This window comes from Dendrobates tinctorius, unplaced genomic scaffold, assembly GCF_039654945.1.
Source record: "Dendrobates tinctorius isolate UK_male_01 unplaced genomic scaffold, ASM3965494v1 ptg000320l, whole genome shotgun sequence".
Classification (NCBI taxonomy): domain Eukaryota; kingdom Metazoa; phylum Chordata; class Amphibia; order Anura; family Dendrobatidae; genus Dendrobates; species Dendrobates tinctorius.
In genome coordinates, this window is record NW_027361987.1 from 938,284 (window position 1) to 955,707 (window position 17,424).

At 44.4% G+C, this 17,424-nt stretch overlaps 1 protein-coding gene across 1 annotated transcript; it reads right to left on the reverse strand.

The window, feature by feature from the left end:
* Positions 1-6,127: 6,127 nt before the first annotated feature.
* LOC141073933 (uncharacterized) lies at positions 6,128-13,398 on the reverse strand. Its single transcript, XM_073561465.1, has 2 exons — positions 13,316-13,398; positions 6,128-10,589 (listed from the first exon to the last, which is right to left on the reverse strand). Exon 2 carries the CDS (start codon positions 10,438-10,440, stop codon positions 9,586-9,588), a length of 855 nt encoding a protein of 284 aa, XP_073417566.1. The 5' UTR covers positions 10,441-10,589; positions 13,316-13,398; the 3' UTR covers positions 6,128-9,585.
* Positions 13,399-17,424: the final 4,026 nt, after the last annotated feature.

The following is a 17,424-nucleotide window of genomic DNA, read 5'->3' on the forward strand; positions in this document are numbered from 1 at the left end:
AGGTGCGTAAATATTTACCAAATTATAGCAAACTCCTATTTTTATATTGACTATTAAAATTCTCCCCATTGGTTCCTCCCAGGTGTCCAAAATATCATAATTAAGACATTTATTGATAAGTATCGCCACCCCCTCTGTTTATTGAAATATGATGCCTCAGTCCACAATGTGTATTTTTTACTAAATAAAGATGGATGCTTATCCCTCACCCAATGGGTTTCCTGTAAAAAGACTATATGAAAGTTAAAGCGTTGTAAGTAATGCACAACCTTTTTCCTCTTGACTGGAGTGTTTAGGCCATTCACATTCCAAGAGCACCAATATAACGAATGCATTGTGGACAAAGAAGTACTGCTATTATCTATCATTTAACCTATACCAGAGCGTGGTGTAATCTTCCCAAATAATATCAGATGCGTATGAACCCCACACCCATCCCAGCGAGTGGGCGTAGAGGCCACATCAACAAAAAGGTGCTATGAACATATGTAGGAACTCACCCACCCCACCCTTAACAATCTAACCCCGCCAGGAACCATGCTCAAAGGAGATATGAGCGTGAACCTGTTTGGAGAAAGGAGATTAATATTTCAACAAAATAAAACACAACACTAAGCGTCAAAGACAACAAAAGCGAACAAAAGCGAAGCCACCCTGCTAGGTGACAAAGTGGTGAAAAACATCAATTGCATTCATCAGGTCTTGTCTGAGGTCTGCACTGCAGCTTGACTATTTGCTTGAAGATGCTGGAAAGCCTTTTCTGGCTCCGTAAAGATCCAGTTTTTCCCATTCAAAGAAAAGTGTAGAATTGCAGGGAATTGGAGCCCAAAACGGATACCTTTATCCACCAGCATGGCACATGCGGGATGAAAAGCTTTACGTTTGGCTGCCACCGCAGCCGAGTAATCCTGGAAGAGAAAGTTTATGATGCTCATAGGATAATGGTTGCTTCTTCCTGTATGCCGATAGCAATCTGATTTTATCTTGGAAATCCAGGACCCTGAAGATTACCGGACGTGGTCTGGAATCCGTATCATTCCTAGGAGAGCCCAGGCGATGAACTCTCTCGATCTTCAGGGCACCTGAGGGCGGTGGTAAATTTAGTGCCTTTGGGGGCCATTCTGACAATATCCCCATCAAATCAGGAGGCATTTTGATCGATTCGGGGAGACCAACAAGCTTCAGATTATTACGCCGAGATCTGTTCTCTAGATCCTCGACTTTATCCAGAAGAAATGTGACATCTTTATCCGTCCGTTCTAGCTTCCTGGAGAGCTCTGTAACTATGTCCTCCAGATCTGACATTCTTTGTTCTGCAGCTGTTATGCGTGCCCCTGTGTGTTAACCTGAGCGGCGATAGCATCCAAAGTTGACTGAAATGCCACCAGTCGAGAGTCTATTTTCGGCATTAAAATATCCGTAATGACCTGAGCAATAGATTGCGTATCCTCCCGTTTTGCATCAGCGGTCATCTTTGGTGGGGAGGTAGTATTCTGGAGCCTAGTCGAGGATCTATTGGATTTTCCAGATTTGGCTATGAATTTTTCCTTAGTGAAAAAGAGACCTGATGAGCTTGAGTAGGTTTGGCAGTGGCGTCGCTATTGAATATCTGCCTCACATGTAACTGCCCCGATTACCTTGCAATCCAGTGATGCAGTGGGGAGCACTCCAGCGTGTGCCCCATGTATTGGAATCCACGTTTCGCGTGGATGTCAGCGCTGCCTGTGCCTAGGACCTCCGGGATTCCCGGAGAGCTGGTCCCGCTATCAAGGGAACCTTGCCCGGGCCTTATCCCTGCTGCCCCGCTCAGTGCTGCGGTGTGATGGCAGCGGATTCAATCTGCTGTCAGGGAGCTCTATTAAAATGCGGCCATCTTCAAGCTCCGCCTCCCGAAGGCCCCGACAGTCAAGTTTTACTTAACAGACACCTGCCCTTTAAATGTCCGGGCGATCAGTAAGGGTTATATAAAGAATTATGTGATGAGATTTCAGCAAAATTATATATCGAGAGTTCAGTAAAAGTAATGTAACGAGAATTCCACGAAAGTTATGCAACTAGAGATGGGTTTTGCTTAATAGCTCGAGGGGATTATGTTTGATGCTGTATTTCTCTTAAGGCCAATGTGCGATTATTCAGATAGCACAGCGTTTGTTGTCTTACTGTCTCAGCGAGGACAGCTCGAGTACAGGACTGCCGTGCACTTCATTCCTTCTGTTATAGCTGCTGCAGCTCCGTGCCTTTAGACTGGTGTCTGGAGAGCGGGTGGCAATGGTTTCCTTTGTATCTCAGCCTTGCCTGCTGATCTGTTGTCAGTGTCTTCACCCTGTTGCCCCCCAGCTCCGAGCTCTTCCCCTGTGTTTCTCTGCACGCGGTGAGTCTTGTGATTTATAAGTGTCCCTTTATGTTCTTTTTAATTTTAAAAGATAGCAATGGTAAATTTCTAAGCAACAAAAATCCAAAGGCAGAAATTATTGCCATATTATTAGAAAATCCTAATAATAAATTTATATGGAGCACCAAAAATCTTTATAGTTTTTTAAATAAAGATAATACCTTCCATAAAAACTCGTACATGGTAAAGTGGGAATCAGAACTAAATATTCTATTAACCACGAACAATGGGAAAACGCTATCAGAAACTCATATTCGTCCAATATTTCTATGATCCTTCACGAGGCTTCCTATAAAACCCTCGTTAGATGGCGTTACACCCCTTCCCTGCCTAGCTCATATTGACCAAAAGAACTCACCCTTATGTTGGAGAAATCGCGGACTACACGGTAATCTTCTAAAGTTAAAAGCCTGTGGAAACAGGTATCGATATATGGACTCCCTTCTCAAGAGGCATTACCCGTTAACTCCAAAGGCCGCTCTTCTCTCTATTGACCTTGAAGAGTTCGACCCTTCGATAAGGTTTGTTATAATACATATTTTCCTGGTGGTTAGGAATTCCCGGGCATTGTACTGGAAAAGAGTGGATGTGCCAAAGTTTTCAGACATTTTGGAGAAAATCTCTTCGCACTACTCTTTGGAACTACGCTTCGCTATTATTAATGATAACTTAAAGAAACACGCAAAAAAATGGGACAAATGGAAATCAATTCCTGTTACGGCTTAAACCAAAGATATACTTTATTGTCCAAATAATAAACGACATCTGCGCTATGGTACGGCTGATGGAATACTCCCACAGATCTGGTCAACACATAACCATTTTTTTTCATTATTATACTGATCATTAAGTGCCAACAGTTTTTTTTATGATATAAACTTATGTTAGATAAAGCTTATACAGTTTACATCTGCATTAATTTCATATGCAAAACTATGGAAATGTATATTTGAAGTTTTCTAGTTTTTATTGTCACCCCATTTCCCTTTCCTCCCCCTCTCCTTATTGTACCCCCTCCCCCTTTTCCTAAAACCTTACATTTCCCTCCTCCCCTTATTAAAACTTCAAAATCAATAAAAACAGTTAAATACATATAAAAAATAAAAGAAAAATTTCCCACATTCTGAACATGAAAAAGGCTTCTCCCCTGTGTGGGTTCTCTGGTGCATAACAAAATCTGGTTTCTGGCTAAAACACTTCCCGCATTCTAAGCAGGAAAAATGGCTTCTCCCCTGTGTGAGTTCTCTGGTGCTTAACAAAATTTGATTTCTGTGTAAAACATTTCCCACATTCTGTGGGTGCACGCATCCCCTCAGCAAAGCATCCCAGCAGCTAAACATCTAGACGAAGCAATTAATCCATGGCAGGGAATTAACATCCATCTTCTCTCTTCACACAGGTACAACCTCTGCTTGCTGTTCTCTGCTGTTTATCATCCTGCAACATTTCTTTTAATGGTATAGAACATAGAACTCTGCTATCAACTACTGCCAAGTTATCCTGTAACAACTTTAATGGTATATAACATAGAACTTTGCTTGCTGAATTATTTCTATAATTCATCTGTTGCATTGTACTCAATACTCACTGCTGTACATCCATGGCTGGGGTCATTGTAGATATTATCTTGGGAAAGGTGTTATAGCATAGAGATGGTGCCAGGACAAGTGTTTTTATCATCTATCCACCCCCTGGTGTTGAAACAGCTGCTAAATTATCCCAAATGAGCTCCCACAATCCCTCTCTCCTGACCCTGTAGTGTGGCCTATAAATTTAGAAGCATTCTAAGGTGTGCACGCAGTGTGGGGTGCACGCATCTCCTCAGCAAAGCATCCCAGCAGCTAAGCCTCTAGATGAAGCAGTTAATCCATGGCAGTTAGTCAGGGCAGGAGCCAGGTAACTCACACTTTGCTCTCCCTTTTAGCCATGTGCTTTATTTCTATCCCCCTGTGTTCCCTTGCCATCCACATTCATTGCCCCATCCCCCTCCATCAAGACTCATACACATCAGCCCCTATATACTTCCCTCTCCCATGTACACAGGGGTGGATTAAGGGTAGCCAGGGTCCGGGGCAGTTCAGACTCTGTGGGCCCCCCTCGTCACGTGACGGGGGTCACGAATCGTAGAGCCACACTCTACATAGAGAATAATGGGGCCTCCAGCACCGACCTCCACCCGCAGAGCCACACTCTACATAGAGAATAATGGGGCCTCCAGCACCGACCTCCACCCGCAGAGCCGCACTCCACATAGAGAATAATGGAGCCTCCAGCACCGACCTCCACCTGCAGAGCCCCACTCCACATAGAGACTAATGGAGCCTCCAGCACCGACCTCCACCTGCAGAGCCCCACTCCACATAGAGAATAATGGAGCCTCCAGCACCGACCTCCACCCGCAGAGCCACACTCCACATAGAGAATAATGGGGCCTCCAGCACAGACCTCCACCCGCAGAGCCACACTCCACATAGAGAATAATGGAGCCTCCAGCACCGACCTCCACCCGCAGAGCCACACTCCACATAGAGAATAATGGAGCCTCCAGCACCGACCTCCACCCGCAGAGCCACACTCTACATAGAGAATAATGGGGCCTCCAGCACCGACCTCCACCCGCAGAGCCGCACTCCACATAGAGAATAATGGAGCCTCCAGCACCGACCTCCACCTGCAGAGCCCCACTCCACATAGAGAATAATGGAGCCTCCAGCACCGACCTCCACCCGCAGAGCCACACTCCACATAGAGAATAATGGAGCCTCCGGCACTGACCTCCACCCGCAGAGCCACACTCCACATAGAGAATAATGGAGCCTCCAGCACCGACCTCCACCCGCAGAGCCGCACTCCACATAGAGAATAATGGAGCCTCCAGCACCGACCTCCACCCGCAGAGCCGCACTCCACATAGAGAAAAATGGGGCCTCCGGCACCGACCTCCACCCACAGAGCCACACTCCACATAGAGAATAATGGAGCCTCCAGCACCGACCTCCACCCGCAGAGCCACACTCCACATAGAGAATAATGGAGCCTCCAGCACCGACCTCCACCCGCAGAGCCGCACTCCACATAGAGAATAATGGAGCCTCCAGCACCGACCTCCACCCGCAGAGCCGCACTCCACATAGAGAATAATGGAGCCTCCAGCACCGACCTCCACCCGCAGAGCCGCACTCCACATAGAGAATAATGGGGCCTCCGGCACCGACCTCCACCCACAGAGCCACACTCCACATAGAGAATAATGGAGCCTCCAGCACCTACCTCCACCCACAGAGCCGCACTCCACATAGAGAATAATGGAGCCTCCAGCACTGACCTCCACCCGCAGAGCCGCACTCCACATAGAGAATAATGGAGCCTCCAGCACCGACCTCCACCCGCAGAGCCCCACTCCACATAGAGAATAATGGAGCCTCCAGCACCGACCTCCACCCGCAGAGCCACACTCCACATAGAGAATAATGGAGCCTCCGCACCGACCTCCACCCGCAGAGCCACACTCCACATAGAGAATAATGGGGCCTCCAGCACCGACCTCCACCCGCAGAGCCGCACTCCACATAGAGAATAATGGGGCCTCCAGCACCGACCTCCACCCGCACTCCACATAGAGAATAATGGGGCCTCCAGCACCGACCTCCACCCGCAGAGCCGCACTCCACATAGAGAATAATGGGGCCTCCAGCACCGACCTCCACCCGCACTCCACATAGAGAATAATGGGGCCTCCAGCACCGACCTCCACCCGCAGAGCCGCACTCCACATACATGGCTGCTCTCAGTGCTCTGTGCTGTGCGCACAGGACCTGTGATGAGGTCACAGGAGGGGAGGAGACAGGGGTCACATGATCGGGGGCCCTGACACCTTACCTCCTGTGATCTCATCACAAGCCTTTGCACGCTACCAGCAGCATCAGCGTTCACGCTACTTGTAGATGCTGCTGGTAGCAGAGCACATAATGCCGCCCCCACGGTCACTCACTTTTAGGTGGGGAGAAGATGGAGTGCCATTGCAGCAGCCAGCAGGAATGTGGTGGGGGCCCCCTTAGAAGCTCTTGTGGTGGGGGCCCCGGGGCTGAAGCCCCGCCTGCCCTGCCTATAATCCGGCCCTGCGCGGTGGTGGATTATAATGGGGCAATTTACTGGCCTGGGCTGTGGGCCCCTTAACCCCACTGGGCCCGGGGCAACTGCCCAAATTGACCTCATTATAATCCGCCACTGCATGTACAGCTCCCATGCAATTCTCAACTTCCTGAAAAACCTCAGCCCATCTTGCCTAAACACATCGCACAAAAAAACTTCTGACAATTCCAATAACTACTTGCTCTTTATCTTCCTACTCCTACTGATTTTAGGGGACATCTTCTCCAACCCTGGTCCACCATCCCTTATGGAGGAAAACTCTCCCACCAGAAGACTTCATCCACTTCAAATTTATGTTAAGAACCTATAGCTCTGACCTTCACCTCGCCAATCAGCCCTACTTCACCACCCTGATCTCCTCACTATCCGACAACCCCAAGAAACTTTTTGACCCCTTTCACTCCCTCCTCAGGCCGAAAGCACAAGCCCTTATCACAGACATTTGTGCTGATGACCTGGCCTCCCACTTTACAGAGAAAATAGATAATACATCAGGAAATCCGCTCCCAGACACCAGGTGCTGTGAGTCTCATCCCTCCCTGCATTTCCCCTGGCTCACTCTCCACATTTGATCCCATCACAGAAGAAGTCGTCTCCAGGCTCCTCTCTTCTTGTGCAACTACGTGAACTACTGACCCCATTCCCTCACATCTACTCCAGTCTCTCTCTCTAGACGTCACAAGCCACCCAACTACAATCTTTAATCTCTCCCTCTCCTCGGACATTTTCCCCTCCTCTTTCAAACACACTATCATTATTCCATTATTAAAGAAACCCGCTCTCGACCCATCCTCCACAAACAACTACAGACCAGTCTCCAATCTCCCCTTCATCTCTAAACTCTTGAAGCGCATGGTCTACTCCCACCTAACCTGTTACCTCTCCATTCACTCCCTTCTAGACCCTTCACAGTCCGGCTTCTGCCCCCTACATTCGACAGAAACTGCACTCATTAAAGTGACCAATGACCTTCTGATGGCAAAATGTAACGGTGACCACTCTCTGCTCATTTTTCTTTACCTTTCTGCAACTTTCGACACTGTTGACCACCATCTCCTACTCTCTAGACTCCAGTCACAAGGCATTAATGACACTGCTCTCTCCTGGTTCTCTTCCTATCTCTCTGACCGCTCCTTCAGTGTTTTGTTCGCTGGCTCCACTTTATCTCCTCTTCCTCTCACTGTTGGTGTACCTCAGGGCTCAGTACTTGGCCCCCTTTGCTTCTCTCTCTACACGGCCCCAATTGGATAGACTATAAGCAGATTTGGGTTTCAGTACCATCTTTATGCTGATGACACACAACTATACATGTCATCCCCTGACCTTACCCCCGCTGTACTACAGAACGCCAGTGACTGTCTGTCCGCAGTCTCCAACATCATGTCCGCTCTCTATCTGAAACTCAACCTTTCCAAAACTGAACTCTTCCGCTCCCACTGTCTACTAAACTCCTTAAATCTGACATTTCCCTCTCCGTGGGTGGCACTATAATTATACCCCAGCAGCAGGCGTGCTGTCTGGGTGTTATGTTTGACACCAATCTCTCCGTCACCTCCCATATACAATCTCTTGCCCGCTCTTGCCGCTTACACCTAAAGAGCATCTCTAGAATCCGCACTTTTCTCAACATGGAAACAATAGAAACCCTCACTGTCGCCCTGATACACTCCCGCCTGGTCTACTGTAATGCTCTATTAATTGGCCTCCCCCTCACTTGACTTTCCCCTCTCCAATCCATCCTTAATGCAGAAGCCAGGGTTGTCCATCTGGCTAATAGGTACTCGGACGCGTCCGCTCTTCGCCAGTCGTTATACTGGCTGCCCATTCATTATAGGATCCAATTCAAAATACTTGTTCTCACCCACAAAGCTCTCCACAGTGCGGCACCCCCTTACATCTCCTGCTTCATTTCTGTCTATCGGCCTAGCCGATCGCTGTGCTCTTTAAATGACTTTTGACTAACCTCTGCACTAATCCGTACCTCCCACTCCCAACTCCAAGATTTCTCCCTTGTTGCGCCAATCCTCTAGAATGCTCTACCACAAGAAATTTGGACCAGCCACAACTTGCCCAGTTTTAGGCATTCCCTCAAAACACATTTGTTCAGAGCAGCCTATCACATTCCCTAATCAAAAACCATTTTATTTGTAAGTGTGCGTATGTAGCCAATTCACTATCTCTATCTAACCGCCACTCCCTCAAGATGACTGGACTATCATTGTAAATATACACCTGTACTTTGTATCTCCCTCACCTCATTGTACAGGGTGGGCCATTTATATGGATACACCTAAATAAAATGGGAATGGTTGGTGATATCAGCTTCCTGTTTGTGGCACATTAGTATATGGGAGGTGGAAAACTTTTCAAGATGGGTGGTGACCATGGTGGCCATTTTGGATCCAACTTTATTTTTTTCAATGGGAAGAGGGTCATGTGACACATCAAACTTATTGAGAATTTCACAAGAAAAACAATAGTGTTCTTGGTTCTAACATAACTTTATTGTTTCATGAGTTATTTTCAAGTTTCTCTTTGTTTACAGCCATTGACATGTTGCAAAGGTTAACACATGAGGAGCTGATAGAAATTGTGTTGATGTCTGTTGAACGCAGTACCGGGGTCATTGCAGCAGATTTCAATGCAAGACACCATAAGCAAGAAAACTGTCACCATTCCTGTTTTATTTAGGTGTATCCATATAAATGGCCCACCCAAAAAAGTTTGCCTCATCACTGAACATAATGTTCTGTGTAAACTGAGGGTCCTGTTCCAATTTTTGCTTTGCCCATTCTGCAAATTCAGTGAGCCGCTCTGGGTCACCAAGCATTCCCATTTTATCTAGGTGTATCCATATAAATGGCCCACCCTGTAGATTGTAAGCTCTCATGAGCAGGGTCGTTTTATTTTGCTTTAATTATTGTATTATTGTTAACGTTGTTACGACTGTTGTGTTTGAAACTGTTAAACTGTCAACGCTGTGGAATATGTTGGCGCTATATAAATAACGATTATTATTATTATTATGAACAGGAAAATGGCTACTCCCTTGTGTGAGTTCTCTGGTGCCTAACAACATTTGATTTATGTGTAAACCATTTCCCACATTCTGAACAGGAAAAAGGCTTCTCCCTTGTGTGAGTTCTATGGTGATTAACCAAATCTGAATTCTGGATAAAACACTTCCCACATTCTGAACAGGAAAACGGCTTCTCCCCTGTGTGAGTTCTATGGTGATTAACCAAATCTGAATTCTGGTTAAAACACTTCCCACATTCTGAACAGGAAAAAGGCTTCTCCCCTGTGTGAGTTCGCTGGTGAATAACTAGACTTGATTTCTGGTGAAAACACATCCCACATTCTGAACAGCAAAAAGGCTTCTCCCGTGTGTGAGTTCTCTGGTGATTAACAAAATCTGATTTCTGTATAAAACATTTCCCACATTCAGAACAGGAAAAAGGCTTCTCCCCTGTGTGAATTCTCTGGTGCTTAACCAAAGATGATCTCTGGTTAAAATACTTCCCACATTCTGAACAGGAAAAAGGCTTCTCCCCTGTGTGAGTTCTCTGGTGTCTAACAAGATTAGGTTTATGTTTAAAATATTTCCCACATTCTGAACAGGAAAAATGTTTCTCCTCTGTGTGAGTTCTCTCATGCCTAACAAGTTCTGAATTCCAGTTAAAGCATTTCCCACACTTGGAGCAAGAAAATCTCTTCTCCGTTGTGTGATTTTGTTGATGTTTAAGAAACGACTTTTTGAGGGGAAAACTATTTCTATATTCTGAATGTGAAAATGACTTCTTTGCTTTAGGAGCAGTTTGTTTTTTAATGCCTCTTTTGTGACTTTGATTTTCCTTAGTAGTCAGTAATGAATCAGAAGATGGGACCTGTTTCATAGGATCATATGACAGATCTTTACTGTAAAGGGATGCTGGTATATCTGGAGCAATGGCAATGACTTCAGTTGCATCCTGTGGGATTTTGCGATCATCTGATTTAAAAATTGAAGATATCAGCTGTCCTGATCTCCTGGTAGAGTCATCTGCTAAGAAAAAAACAATTATTTTGAATATAATATCCTAGAATTTTATATTTTTGAAAATGGCTACTTAAACTGTCTGTAAAAATGGCAAGTTATGTAAAATTATTGAATGACTGTCTAAGTCAATGACAGTTCACAGTCTAATACAAAAAGTTAGAGGATGAACCAGTAGTGTGTGGTGTTCAACTGTTTGTTCATTCTGCCTCCCAAATATAATAAATAAAAAGCAACCCATCAATGATATGTAGGCGAAAATACCACCAATAACAACTCCTACTCATCTCACATAAAACAAGTTCCCACTCAGGTCCATCATCTGTCATAGAAAAAACAGATGTCCACATTATTAATGGCTCAAAGACTCTTGAAAAGCAACATGGCTTCCATAAACAAAGCCAGCAAAATGCACTCTTTCCAAGTCAAATCTCCCCCTCGCTTCTGAGCTTTGCAGTGTACCTAAACCACATTTACCATCCCTGTATTTGGCATCACTGCAATGAGAAGGACCCACTTAGTTTTCTATGTGCGTGTCTAGTGGAGCACAATCCGGACATTATGTGCTGGGCAATAATATGGCATATTTCTAATCTTCACTCTCCAACATCCACTGTGTGCTAATTTCCACAAAGTGCCTGTGGAGTCAAAATAGTCACTACTCCTATAGATTAATTGACCGAGGGTTATAATTTCCAAAATGTAGTCACTTTATGAGGATTTCTACTGCTCTGGATTTCTGACATTTTGTCATATTGAGACTTCCGCAAACGGTATGTCCCATTTTCTCCAGGATCTGCTCCTGTGACGTCTGCTTCTGTCACCAGGTGCCATCTTATTCACTCTGCAGGCAGCACCGGTGATGGAGGCGACATTAGAAACAGAAGCTGTAGGCGGCACAGGCACTGTTCAGCCACTAAGATGAGGGTGCCTGGGACCAGTAGTACCGGCCAGTCTGGCAGTATGTGTGGGTGCTGTCCAGGTGAAGTTATCTGCTCCCTGCTTCAGCCAATTGGAAAGCACCGCACCGTACTAAAGCTTGAAGCATATTACCGAAGGCTGTCAGATACAGCGTTGGCCTGCTCCGGTTCAGTCCTCGGTGCTCAGCTCCCGGCTTGTGCATTTGCTTCCTGTTATGAACCCGCTCTGTTTACGGACTACTCTTGCATCTTATAACTTTTTATTTTCTCTCCTCTCCTGGTCCTGACTCGACATCTATTCTTCTTGCTATTTCACACCACAAAACAGCAGGTAACACCATCGCCCAAGCCTAGGGGTCTTTGTGTAAGTCCAGATCCATGTAGAAGGGTTAAAGGGTGATGAGCAAGACAATCCCTTGGATCTGGAAAATGGAGTAGATAGCGCCAAGCCTCTTCATGGTGGACATCTTTTGAGCTGCCAATTGACCACGTACAATGCCCCCAATAAATTTTGTCGGCAAACTATTCCAGCAAAATTTGCCTTCATACAGCTAAATGGCGCTCTTTCCCTTCTTAACCCTGCCATGTGCCAAGACAGTAGTGTACAACCGTATATAGGGTTTTGTCGCATTCAAGAGAAGTTGGAAAATAACTTGTAATGTCAATTTGTTTCCTATTATCCTTTGTGAAGAATTTCACAGTTATCACCACATAAATTGATACATGTCAGATTTGAAAATTGGGGTCTGATTAGGAAGACAAAACTGGCTGCAGGAAGTGGTTAAATCAGCATTTTGGGCACTAACTACTGTAGTCGAAAACTGAAGATTGATCATTTCAGTAGATGTATTATTGCCTAACTCCACAGTCTCCATCAGTAATAAATGAGCAGCTAGTGGTGAAACCTCTCTGGGGTAATTAGAGTATGGGGCTCGGTGACTTCACAATCTAAACTATCGTAAGCTCCAATATTTTCTGTCAGATGAGTTTGCAAGAGAGCGGCAGGGATCTGCAGTGTTGTGGGTGGAGGCAAGAATGCCTCGGTTTATATACAGTATGTTGAGAGTCACTATGAGGCTGGGAGGAGGCCGCTCTCTTGCCACAGGTCAGTACAGCAGCACCCCCTGGCGCCCTGCTTACCCTCTGTTCCTTTTTTCTTATGATCTCTCCTTTTTTTTTTTTTTCCCACAGCCCTTACTTTGGGACTCTGAAAAATTGTCCTCTTTCCATATACCTTGACACTCCTATTGAGGTTAGTATCTCATGTTTGCTATACTTTCCTTTCTCCACCACCCAGCTTCGTTTTCCATTTATCCAAGCACATTATGATTAGTACTGTATATTTGTTTGCCAATAGTCTGCAATATCTCCTATGACCATCTTCTTGTCTTACACTGCATTCCTGTTATTGCGCAGATCCATGTGTAGTCCTATGTGTGCACATATAGATGTTTATATATTTTGTATCTATAGGGTTTTTCAGCATACACCCTTTTTAAATTTCATTAATTTTGTATATATTTATGTCCACTATGTCTCTAGCCTTTTGTACATTATCTTGATCACTTTGTTTAGTGTGGTAAATAATTTTTCTTTGCATGTTTATCTTGCAGTATGGTTTGAGAAAGACCTAGGTATAGGTCGAAACGTAACCGTGTAATACTCATGTTTGGAATCTGATCTCTGTTTGCGGTGTTTTTTCACTTTTCTTGATTTATTGAAAAAAAATTAATAAAAATCATAATAATTCCTTTAATGACTCTGATGCAAGTGACATTCAATTTTGAGTGCCACTGTCTACCCGTTGACTTTTACCTGTGGTATATCCACGTTCAGTCAGCACCTCCTCCTACAGCACGAGTGCGCGTCTTTATTTTTTCTATTGAACACATCTCCTGCAGGCGGGAATAAATGTATATTACAGGGACGTAAATTTGATGAATGCACTGGCATTACCACTGCGTGACAGGGTCAAGAATCTGCATACAGCACCTGCCTGCTCTATGGATTAACGTGTAGAAATGCAGTAAATATATACAGCAGATATGCCCTACATACACAGATGACCCTGATCTATGAATTACTGAACGTCTCCATGTATGGCTGGGTAGAGCAGGCTGGGGCACACGTACACTTAAGGAGGTGATCATGATTATGAAGCCGTACTGTGTCCTGGATTTACACTATGTTCCTGCCACCTGCTTGAAAAGGAAAAAGCTGCCGCCCTATGTCTGCGTGATGTCACTACACTGCCGGCTCTTCTATTGCAAAAAAGAAGGGATCCCTGATGAAGGACACCGAAGCCTCAGAAACGCATTGGATAATATCACTCTTTTCTGCAATAGAAGAGAGCCCGCAGTATAGTGACATCACGCAGACATAGGGCGGCAGCTCTTTCCTTTTCAAGCAGGTGTTAGGATCAGCGCAGCCGGCCTGAACGCTGCTGACTCTGCATCATCCTACACAGTATATATCCAAGACACAGTATGGCTTCATTATCGATTTAATCATCTCCTTAAGTGTATGGGTGCCCCTGACTACTCTGCCCAGCCATACACATAGACGTTTAGTAATGCATATATCAGTGTCATTTAGTGTATTTAGCACATATCTATAGTATTTCTTAACCCCTTCCTGACATATGACGTACTATCCCATCCAGGTAACCCGGACCCGTATGACCGATTGGGATAGTATGCCATTGCGATCAGCTGCGCCCACGGGGCGATTATCACAGATGTCAACCGGCACTAAGTGCCAGGAGCGGTCACAGACCGCTCCCAGCACAATAACCCCCATCACACTGCGATCAAATATGATCGCAGATTTTCCCGGAGCATAAGGGAGAATCGTGCAGGGAGCGGGCTCCCTGTGCGCTTCCCTGAGACCCTCAGAACAAAGCAATGTGCTCGTGTTGTTCTGAGGGCCTCCTAAATTCAGGCCCCTGGATCCAAGATGGCCACGGGGGTGTTCTGGGTCCTGAAGGGAGGTGGCTTCTCAGTGCCTGCTGAGAGCAGGCGCTGAGAAGCCACCTGCACTGCCTGTCAGATCGCTGATGACACAGTGCATTGCAAAATGTCAGATCAGCGATCTGACACTGTATAGTGATGTCCCCCCCTGGGACAACGTAATAAAGAAAAAAAAACGCGTAAAAATAATTTTTAGAAAATTCCTAAATAAATTTTTAAAAAATTTCCTAATAATTTCTTTTTTTTGTAAATAACAAAAAACAAAAGTACATATATTTAGTATTGCCGTGTCCGTAACGACCCGCCCTATAAAACTGTCCCACTAGTTAACCCCTTTAGTGAACCCCTTCAAAAAAGGCAAAAAACAATGCTTTATCATCATACCACCGAACAAAAAGTGCAATAACGCGCAATCAAAAAGACGGATATAAATATCCATGGTTCCGCAAAAAATGAGCCGCCATACAGCATCATCAGCGAAAAAAGTAAAAAGTTATAGCTCGCAGATGCAGAAACAATTATTTATATAAAATTGTTTTTATTGTATAAAAGCGCCAAAACATAACAAAAAATAAATCAGGTATTGCTGCAATCGTACTGATCCGAAGAATAAAACCGCTTTATCAATTTTACCACACATGGAACGGTATAAACGCTCCCCCCAAAAGAAATTAATGAAATGCTGGTTTTTGTTCATTCTGCTTCCCAAAAATTGGAATAAAAACCGATCAAAAAATGTCACGTGCCTGTAAATGGTACCAATAAAAATGTCAACTCGTCCCGCAAAAAATAAGACATCACATGACTCGGTGGGTCAAAATACGGAAAAGTTATAGCTCTCAAAATGTGGTGATGCAAAATCTATTTTTACAATAAAAAGCATTTTTTAGCGTGTGACAGCTGCCAAACATAAAAACCGCCATAAATAGTAAATCAAACCCCCCGTTATCACCCCCTTAGTTAGGGAAAAATAATAAAATAAAAAAATGTATTTATTTCCATTTTCCCATTAGGGTTAGGGCTGAGATTAGGGTTAGGGGTGTGTTGGGGTTCGGGTTGGAGTTAGAATTGGGGGTTTCCACTGTTTGGGCACATCAGGTGCTCTCCAAACGTGACATGGCGTCTGATCTCAATTCCAGCCAATTCTGCGTTGAAAAAGTCAAACGGTGCTCCTTCCCTTACAAGCTCTGCCATGTGCCCAAACAGTGACTACCCCCACATATAGGGTATCAGCCTGCTCAGGACAAATTGCACAACAACTTTTGGGGTCCAATTTCTCCTGTTACCCTTGCAAAAATAAAAAATTGGGGGTGAAAAATCATTTTTGTGGAAAAAAAAATATGATTTATTTATTTTTATGGCTCTACGTTATGAAATTTTGTGTAGCACTTGTGGGTTCAAAGTGCTCACCACACATCTAGATAAGTTCCTTGGGGGGTCTAGTTTCCAAAATGGGGTCACTTGTGGGGGGTTCCACTGTTTAGGCACATCAGGGGCTCTCCAAACGGGACATGACAACCGCAGACCATTCCATCAAAGTCTGCAGTAAAAAATGTCACTACTTCCCTTCCGAGCCATGACGTGTGCCCATACAATTGTTTTCTACCACATATGGGGTACCAGCGTACTCAGGACAAATTGGACAACTTTTGGGGTCCAATTTCTCCTCTTACCCTTGGAAAAATAAAATAATTGGGGACTAAAAGATCATGTTTGTTGAAAAAATATGATTTTTTTATTTTCACGCCAGGGCGTTATAAGCTTCTGTGAAGCACTTGGGGGTTCAAAATGCTCACTAAACATCTAGATAAGTTCCTTGGGGGGTCTAGTTTCCAAAATGGGGTCACTTGTGGGGGGTTTCCATTGTTCAGGCACATCAGGGGCTCTCCAAATGCAACATGGCGTATGATTTCAATTCCAGCCAATTTCGCGTTGAAAAAGTCAAACGGCGCTCCTTCCCTTCTGAGCTCTGCCATGCACCCACACAGTGGTTTACCCCCACATATGGGGTATCTGCGTACTCAAGACAAATTACACAATAACTATTGTGGTCCTGTTTCCCTTAGGAAGATAAATATTGGGGTGAAAAGATCATTTTTGTGGAAAAAATATGATTTTATAATTTTACGGCTGTACGTTATACACTTCTGTGAAGCGCTTGGGGGTTCAAAGATCTCACCACGCATCTAGATAAGTCCCTTGGGGGTCTAGTTTCCAAAATGGGGTCACTTGTGGGGGGTTTCCACTGTTTGGGCACATCAGGGGCTCTCCAAACGCAACATGGCGTCTGATCTCAATTCCAGCCAATTTTGCTCTGAAAAAGTTAAACGGCGCTCCTTCCCTTCTGAGCTCTGCCATGCGCCGAAACAGTGGTTCCACCCAACATATCAGGTAACAGCCTACTCAAGACAAATTGCGCAATAACTTTTATGGTCCAATTTCTCCTTGTTACCCTTGTTAAAATAAAAAAAAATGGACCTGAAGTAATTTTATTGTGAAAAAAGTTAAATGTTCATTTTTTAAAGATTCAAAAAATTCCTGTGAAGCACCTGAAGGGTTAATAAACTTCTTGAATGTGGTTTTGAGCACCTTCATGGGTGCAGTTTTTAGAATGGTGTCACTTTTGGGTATTTTCTATCATATAGACCCCTCAAAGTTACTTCAAATGTGATGTGGCCCCTGAAAAAAAATGGTGTTGTAATAATGAGAAATCGCTGATCAACTTTTAACCCTTATAACTTCCTAACAAAAAAAAATATTGGTTCCAAAATTGTGCTGATGTAAAGTAAACATGTGGGAAATGTTACTTCTTAAGTATTTTGTGTGACATATCTGTGATTTAAGGGCGCGAAAATTCAAAGTTGGAAAATTGTGAAATTTTCTAAATTTTCGTCAAATTTCCATTTTTCACAAATAAACGCAAGTTATATGAATTAAATTTTACCACTAACATGA

Coding starts and splice junctions, on each gene's coding strand:
- LOC141073933 (XM_073561465.1), bottom strand. CDS start 10,440: ATGAAACAGGTCCCATCTTCTGATTCATTACTGACTACTAAGGAAAAT.